The 8,680-nt window shown below is 54.7% G+C and overlaps 1 protein-coding gene across 2 annotated transcripts in view; it reads left to right on the top strand.

Annotated features, from left to right (window-relative positions):
* The window catches only part of OSR2 (odd-skipped related transciption factor 2), an 11,686-nt gene extending 4,539 nt beyond the window's left edge, over positions 1-7,147 (top strand). Inside the window, exons 2-4 of one of the 2 annotated variants that reach the window (XM_015405856.1) lie at positions 2,126-2,932; positions 4,476-4,575; positions 6,729-7,147. In XM_015405856.1, coding sequence (XP_015261342.1) covers positions 2,193-2,932; positions 4,476-4,575; positions 6,729-6,803 — 915 coding nt within the window. In that variant the 5' untranslated portion in view covers positions 2,126-2,192 and the 3' untranslated portion in view covers positions 6,804-7,147. Of the gene's footprint in view, positions 1-2,125; positions 2,933-4,475; positions 4,576-6,646 lie in introns of both variants that reach the window. The other variant, XM_015405855.1, reaches the window with a different exon arrangement.
* Positions 7,148-8,680: the final 1,533 nt, after the last annotated feature.

Below are 8,680 nucleotides of genomic sequence, written 5' to 3'. Positions count from 1 at the left end.
GCTCCCCCCCCTCTCCCTCCCCCTCCTGCCGGCGGCCTGGCCTGGCCTGGCCTCTCTCCCCAGGAGGGCGGCCCGGCGCAATTAACTGGAGGGCCGCCGGCTTCAGGAAGCCAGGCCCAGCGCCTCGCAGGCCTTTCCAAGCACACAAGACACCTTGACGTGCGAACAGGAGGACTGGGGCGCTGGCACGCCGCCGGCCTTGGGTGGCAGGAAGGAACTCTCCGCGGGAGGCGGCGGGATCGGGGCGCAAGGGCTTGATCCCGACCCTCGGCCAGTCGAGCGGTCTACGAACGCGGGGCAGGAACGAGACCGGCCTGCTCCCGGCAGGGAAGGGGGGAGCGCACAGCCAGGCCACTGGGGCGGGGGTCCCCTCAAGTCACGCGCAGGTTTTTCAAGGAAAGAGACGTTCAGAGGTGGGTCGCCTGCCTCGGCCTGCAGGTTTGCTGCTGCAGAAATGCCGAGGAAGGAAAGGCTCCGGCCGCGACCCTGTGGCCATTGACTTAAAAGTAAAACCCAGTAATTTAGGAAGTACACGGGAGAGCAGAGTTCACGCCATGATCCCACGTGTGCTAACGTGACAGTGCGATCCGTAGGATTCAGTAGTCCCTCAGAATCGACACCCACGGCGTCGGGCTACACACCCGTGCTGAGACCCGGGATATCGGTTTCTATTCTGGATTTAGTTTCATTACAGCTCCTTGTCAATTGAGGCCTGGTCGCCAAGAGCACCTGCACGTGTTCTCTGGCAAAGGGGAACCCAGCAGACCGAGGCTACATTTTAATATGTTTGGGATCGGCACTTCTTCCGTTTGAGGCGATCGGGCGTTTAAATAGGGGCCGCAGACAGAATGTAATCCTTGCTTTGATTTCTTTTTTCACACAGAAAAGGAATCCCTTTTTCCTTTCCCGCTTGTTTGGACTCTTTCCCCCCTAAAGAAACACCGTAGGCCATCAAGGAAGGGACTTCCTAAATGTCCAGATTCTAACTGGAGTCTCTGGATTGCAGTTGCGCCAATCCGCGTGTGGAGTAGCGCAGGCAAGATGGGAGGGGGGGGAGAGGCTTTTTCAACCCGCCGACCGGGGACGAGGGCGACAAACCCGCTGTTAGAGCCGCTCGGGCTTCCCAAGGGACGCCGAGGCTGTCAAAGGCCAGGGCCTACAGACCAGCCCTCGCCTGCGAAAGGCTTCCCTTCTCTCTCCCCAACTTTGCGGCGCGCGCCTTTTGACGCTTGGGCGAGCGGGTGGGCGGCCGGTGGCGCGTCCCCGGAATATCGCCTCGCTTCAGCTGTGTCCCAATCGCCGCCCTCCCCGCAGCAGGCCTGGGGGCGGAGGCGCCCGGAGGAACTCCGCGGCCTGGCAGATCGGCGCGCACGGCTCTCCTTACAATGTCTGGCCCCGGCCTTCCCCTTCCCCCAGAAAGCCCGGCCGCTTTGGCTCGCCCTGTGGTTTCCACCTGCCCTCCCCGTTGCCAGGGGTCAGCTGCAACTTGACAGCACATTCCCGAAAGGGATCCGCAGGGTTCAACTGCCGGATCCGTAGGCAGGCTGACTAGGGAGCAAGCCTCTCTCAGTTCGTGGGCTTCCTCGAGGTAGCCGGCTGGCCAGGGGGCGAGCAGAATGCAGGGAGGGGTGGTCTGATTCGGCAGCAGGGCTCTTTTGGCACCTGACATTTTTGGCCACTGTGTGACAGAGTGTTCGACTGGATGGGCCATTGGCCTGATCCAACATTGGCTTCTCTTATGTTCTTAGCCTTGGCTACAGCCACCGTTTGGGGCCAGACACCACCTCCCCAGGCACCTGCCCGTGGCCAGTCCTCAGCCTCCCCCCCCTTTTTCATGCCCCTCACCCCGGCCAGGCCTCCCTCCTGCCCCACCTCCCTCCTGCCCTCCTTTCCCTGCCTGCCGCCAAGTTTGGTTCTCCCGCCTTCTTTATTATCTTTCTCCTCTTTATTATACAGCCCATCAACTGCTCGTTAGCCGCGCTTCCTTGTCTTCAGGGCCCTCCCGCTCGACGCCAGCCACCGCCTCCTCTCGCTTCCATGTCTCGTCTGTACAGGGTTCCAAAAATGACACGCATCTCTCTCCCCCTTCCCTCTTCTTCCCCGTACGCGTGTGCGTGTGCTGCAGGAGCCGCGTTCCCGGAGCAAGGCGCCCGTCGGCTCGGCCCAGCGCAGCGCAGGCCCGGCGCGGGAGGATGGGGAGCAAGGCCCTGCCGGCGCCGATCCCGCTGCACCCGTCGCTGCAGCTGACCAACTACTCCTTCCTGCAGGCCGTCAACACCTTCCCGGCGGCCGTGGACCACCTGCAGGGCCTCTACGGCCTGAGCGCCGTGCACACCATGCACATGAACCACTGGACGCTGGGCTGCTACGCCGCCGCCGCCGCCGCCGCCACGGCCACCGGGGCCGCCACCGGCCCGGCCGAGATCAGCCGCTGCTCGGCGCTCAGCGAGATGGCGGCGGCGCAGGGCCTGGTGGAGCGCTTCCCCTTCCCGGCGCTGCCCTTCGCCACCCACCTCTTCCACCCCAAGCAGGCCGCCGCCATCGCCCACGTGCTGCCGGCCCTGCGCAAGGAGCGGCCCCGCTTCGACTTCGCCAACCTGGCCGCCGCCGCCACGCAGGAGGACCCGCCCAAGGCCCACCAGGCGGCCGCAGCGGCGGCGGCAGTAGCAGCCGCGCAGGCGCACGGCGAGCTGGCCAAGCTGGGCGGCCCCCTGTCGGCGGCGCTGGGCAAGCTCTCCCCGGACCGGAAGCCGGCGCGCGGCAGGCTCCCCTCCAAGACCAAGAAGGAGTTCATCTGCAAGTTCTGCGGGCGCCACTTCACCAAGTCCTACAACCTGCTCATCCACGAGCGGACCCACACCGACGAGCGGCCCTACACGTGCGACATCTGCCACAAGGCCTTCCGGAGGCAGGACCACCTGCGCGACCACAGGTCAGAAGAGCCTGCGAGCCAGTGGCCGGCCGCCTGGCTGGCTGGCGGGCGGGAGGCTGCTGCGCGCGGGGGGGCGGGGAACACGCGGCCGGCCCAGGACTTGCCGCGAAGCAGCCCGAGGCTCCACGTGGCGCGCGGCCAGAGCCCCGGGACGCTCCCTGGGAAGTCGGTCCCGATCTCCGGGCCCTTTGCTGCTAGGCGATTGCAAGAGGATTCGCGTCCAGTTGCTGCTTGGAGACCAGCAAGACTCTCAGGGTATGAGCTGCCCAGCGCCAAAGCTCCCTTCGTCGGGTGCCAGGAGGCGTGGACTCTCGGAAGCTCATATCGTGGGAATCTTGTTGGTCTCCGAGGGGCCCCTGCGCTCGAATCGAGCTGTTCTACTGCAGACCAACAACAGGGCTGCCCTCTGAAAGTGTCTGCAAAGGGATTTGTAGCCTGGCGCGGGTTCTCAGCTTCAGGCTCCCCTCTGTCATTTTTTCGCTTGTTTGTCTGGTGGTGGTGGGTGGATAGTAGGGCCGTGCCCATCCTGTAAAGACGTTGTTGGGCTAACTGGGATGATAACTTGCAGGGAAGCGCTTTGCGGCTGAAAGCGCCCTGTAAATGCTGGGATGTCCTTACTTGGGGGGGATGGTTCTTTTCAGTGACGGGTAGGATTTATTTCCAAGGAAATTTAATTAAGGGTGGGGGATGTCGTCGGCTCGATTGACTTGGAAGTCAGTGCCATTGATCTGAAAGGGGACGATTGCCTTGGCTGGAAATCCCATTGGCTTCAGTGGGGTTGACTGACTTGGAATGGAGCCCCGTGGCCTTCAGCGGAACTTGTTTTCTGACGGAGCTGAGAATAGCAGCCCGGATCGCTTTCCAAAAGAAATATTTTCTGCCACCAATCAAACAGCCCGGAGCTTCCCTTTTCGGCCTCTCTCTTACGCATTTTTGGATGTTGCTTTAAAAAGCCAAAAAGCCAAACGTAGCTTTGTAACAGGGACCCTGCAGCTTTATGGGTATTTTCAGATGTATTTTTAGAAATCTGGTGAGGGAGTGGCAGAAAAAATTCTGCAAACTCACTGCAGCAAGTGTGGATCAAAGGGGAAGGGGAAGTATTCTTCCCTGAATAAATATTTCCCACAGATTCAGAGAAAATGTGATTTTTTAAATTCCACACAGAGGAGCAACAACCTATTTGTAAATGTAAAAATACTCCCCATTGCTCCCCTTGGCAGACCCCAGCTCCAGGCAACGCCTGGTCCAATGCTTCTGGGACTGTCAAACTGATGGCAGTAGTCCTGCTGACATCAACTGAGACAGGTCCCTATTTTCCCTCTACCTATTATTAGTAGAGGGGAAAGACAACAGAGGAGCACCGGGAGTCAAATTGCTGTGGATGTTTGGAAAGGAGGGAGGGGGGAATGGGGGAAGGTGCAGCACAGTTCAGTTGAGCACAGAGGCTAATTTTCTGAGAGATTTGAGCTGGAGGAGACTGTGGTTGTTGGGGTTCTGGAAGGGTCTTCCAATACTGATTCCAAACACCTGTATTGGCTTCCAGGTATATCCATTCCAAAGAAAAACCGTTCAAATGTCAGGAATGTGGGAAAGGATTTTGCCAGTCCAGGACCTTAGCAGTTCATAAAACATTACACATGCAGGTAAGGTTAGAACTGATCACTTTTAGCCAGTTTACTGCGGTCTTAAAGTTTATTATTTAGAATATTTCTGGGCTGCCTTTGCAGAGTCCTGCTTGAGGCATCTTACAATTAAAAACCTCAATATTAAAACACAAGTCGTTGGATAGAAACAGCATAAAAAGAGCAGTTGTCTTTCTGCTCTTGCTACTGAATGGGTGTAAAGTTAAACTTACATGCTCATTGGGGTAATTAAAGAAACCCTCAGTATACCAGGAGTTTGATTTTCAATTTTGAATCTGAATACCTCTCCCTTTCTTCCCCACCCCTCCTCTCCCTGCAGTCTATAGAAGACACCACAAATTTCTTGTTTAGATAAATGTAATGCATTGTTTGGGGGAGTGTGTATATCAATTTGATTAATTCCTTAGGCAAATGGTGGGGATTTGACAAATTTCAGATAACCTTGCACAAAATTGTCTGTAATCCAGTGCTACTTACTTGAAAGAAAGCTACATTGAATTTAGTGGGGACTTCCTACTGACTAAAAATGTACAGGCTCCAGCCTCATGGGCAAGGTCCATTAGGCATTCTGGCAATCCATAAAACAGGCCGATTAGGGTTCTGGTAGAAAAGCTCTGATGGCAAAGACTTGTTCTGCCGAAAGTCTCTCCACAATAGAGATGAGGCCAGTATCCCTTGGAAGCCAAAGGATTAGTGGGGAACATTTTTCCGTATATCCCAGAGATCCTGATATGTGATGGGGTGAGAGAAACTGACCTTGACAGCAATATTTGGCCTTGCAGATAAGGATGTGAGTTTAAAAGACACTTAGGAAGAGAGTGTGTCTCCTGGCCTGCAGTGGGGCTTAACTTCCACCTAAACATCCGAAGGAGCAGGCTGTAAAATGTCTCGGTCTTGGTTCGGGTTTCTTGCCCCTGGAACCCAAACACACTGCCTTGGAAGCAAACTCTTTTTGATCCCAGTACCCCTTGTGTCCTGGACATACTTTGGCAAGAGTGCCCCATTATTTAGTATTCTTTAATGCCTTCCTCCTCAAGAAGTTTGGGGCCGCGTGACTGTTTCCCCACCAGTACCGATTTTATTCTTATGAAGAAAGTTAGGCAAAGAGATGTAGCTGATGAGCATGTCCTCCACTTCTCCAAATGGATTAATTTCTCTTTGATGGGTTATTGCTTCCTAGTGGCCTGTCTTTGTAACATCTTGGCACTGTTCTGTTGCTTGTAACCAAAGTCTAAATATATTTAGTAATGTATCTTTAGGCGGGGAGGGAGCCATGTTAGTCTGTTTCAAATTCAAGTCCAGCAGCACTTTCAAGACCTAGACAATTTTCCAGGGCTGGAAGCTTTCATGTATTAACACTTCCTTCCTCAGATACCAGGTGAGAGAGCTTGATTCATCGGATATGAAGGGAGCTTTGACTCAGGAAAGTTTATACCCTGGAAAACCTTGTCATTCTTGAAGGTGCTACTAGACTCAGATTTTGTTCAGCTAGTATATCTGTTATGGACGTAGACTCTCTGCCTCTCCTGAATTGAGATCTGACTCAGGGAAGCCCACGCTAGAATAAATTTTGCTACTCCTTCATTGGATGGCTGTTTAGCTTTGCTGCAACAGACCAAAACACCTGTAAGGATTACCTGAGGCCAGGTGACCCAGTGAGCTTTGTGGCTGAGGGACGATCTGAATCCAGCTCTCCCCTGTGCAATGTGATTTACTATAAAGTAAATACGCTTATGGTTGGGAAGCAGTCTTTAATGCTAGGGCAGCCTAATCCTATTTATGTTTAATCGGAAGTAAGCCATATGGGGCTTAGTAGCAAGTAAGTGTGCCTAGGATTGCAGCCTTAATTAGAAGACACTTGCTTTTGAGTAAGAAGACTTAGGGGTGCCATCGCAGGCTTTCATTGAGATGTTGTTATTGTTGTTGTGCAATGTAGCCAGAGGCCAAAATCACAGGGGTGGTGATAGCGGTACAGTGTAAAGAGAGATTAATTTTTAAGAGAAAAAGAAAGCTCGATAATCCGAGTAGTTTTGTAAAGGCTTAATCCTTTGCTTGCTTCAAATCTGAACAGGAATCTCCACACAAATGCCCCACATGTGGAAGAACCTTTAATCAAAGAAGTAACCTGAAAACTCACCTTCTCACCCATACAGACATCAAGCCCTACAACTGTGAGCAGTGCGGCAAAGTGTTCAGGCGAAACTGTGATCTGCGGAGGCACAGTCTAACTCACACGCCGCGGCAGGACTTCTAGAGCAGCCGAGAATCTCCGCAGGGAGCTTAACTCTGGCTACGGGACTTGACTATAGACAAACCTTTTAAAGCCCGGGGCGCAACAGGGGCACAGATCGGGCAGGGGCCCTGATCTTCTGGCCAGACCCTCTGGGGGAAAGTGAGGGGGGGAGGACAGTGGTCCCACCGGTCCCCCCCTCCCCGGTCTCCGAGCGCAGGCCGGTCTCTTGTAGATAATGTTACAGCTCATTTTAGAGCTCTGTACAGAACCTGGTGTGTGTGTCTTGTGTCTGTTTCCTACTTCCTTACCAAATGCACGTTGGTAACAACAGCAGCAAAATCTGGGAGTGAAATTGTCTTTTAAAAAGTGTACTTCGAAATAAAAAAAAGAAAACTTTTCCCCCAGAAAATCTCTGGTGTTTGGTTTGTGTTAAATAATTTGTTGTTGTTGTTGTTTTTCTCAACCCTTCTTTCCTTTGGTGACCAGCGTGAGCCTTTAAAAGAGTATTGTGTTTCCAGAATTTAAAGTCTGGTGTTATTATTATTATTATTTTTAATCTCTGTTTTGTTTTTACTGCATGTCTGTAAAAAGGAGGCTTGCTTTGACTGTGTAAGGCTACAGCCTTGTGTGTATTTACTGGGGCGTAAGGCACATCAAACACAATGGAAATCACTTCCCAGTAAACATTCACTTGTAGGGAGACCACAAAATCTCTTCCAGCCGATTGCATTATTTTTTTCATTGACCTGTGTCTTCTCCCCACCTGGGGGACTGCGCAGAGATTTCCAGCCAGAAAAGCAGGGGGGGCTGGGAAATACCACACAAATCCACCCCCAAAGCAATTTATTAGTAACTTATTGGCCATCAGAAGCAATAATCGGCTCTTCTTTCCAGATTGCCCGCGATAGCCTCCTGCTTAGACTTTGAACGCGGGACGGCAATTCGCGGCTTTAGACAGGGACTTTATCCTGCGGAAGAGGAGGCTGCGGGGCTGATAAGGCCGGGGCGAAAACAAACAGCGGTCGGGGAGTCAGGCCGGGCCCGGACTGGACGGCGGCACCCGCAGACGGACACAGCCGGCTCACCCCGGAGGCTGCGGCTCTCCGCGGAAGTCACCCCAAAGCCGCGGTCAGGCTCCGGGTTCTGCTCCGAGGGGGCGGCCGCCTTATCGGAGCTCCGCTCGGCTGCCGCATTCCCGGCCAGGCTGTGAACCGCGCGGAAGCCAGAAAGAAACACCCCCGGGCGCCGCTCGAGGCCCAGCCACCGGGGGCAGGCCGCTCGCACGTCCGCCCCAGTCGGTGGGGGAAGACGCGCAGCGGGAGGGGAGCGCCCCCTGCCCGAGACAGGAAGGAGAGACAGGGGAGGGGAGGGGAGGGGAGGGGTGTCTGCAGGGTTCAAAAGCCGGCGCTGGCCTCGGGCGGGGAAACTGGGAGAAGCCTTCTCTGCCTCGACGCGGAGGTCGGCGGGCGGCCTGTGGCAGGAGCCCCCGCGCTGGGCATGTTTGCGGAGGATACTGGTGAATGCCTCCTCGTAACAAAGCTATAAAGCGAGGCCACGAAGTTGCCTCCCCTCTTTATCTTCCGAGCAAAGGGATTTGCACGCATACCCATTTCGGCCCGTTGAACTGCTTGCAAGGAGCCTCTTGCTGTGCGCTGGCGTGTGCGGCATTTTTGCGGTGGGACCCAGGTGTCCCAGAAAGTAGCAGTCCGGCAGGTCTGAATCCCCTTTGGACAGCTTTTCTCCCTCTTCCCGGAATGCTCTCCCTTCCTATTAGTTATTAGTCTTCTTTAGTAATGTTATTAGCCCACCTCTCCTCCAAGGAAATCGGGGCGACATATACTGTTCCTCCCTCCTCCATTTTATCCCCACAAC

Source organism: Gekko japonicus, unplaced genomic scaffold (assembly GCF_001447785.1).
Source record: "Gekko japonicus isolate JY-2015 unplaced genomic scaffold, Gekko_japonicus_V1.1 scaffold232, whole genome shotgun sequence".
NCBI classification, from domain to species: domain Eukaryota; kingdom Metazoa; phylum Chordata; class Lepidosauria; order Squamata; family Gekkonidae; genus Gekko; species Gekko japonicus.
This window is presented reverse-complemented; position numbering and strand designations above follow the sequence as displayed.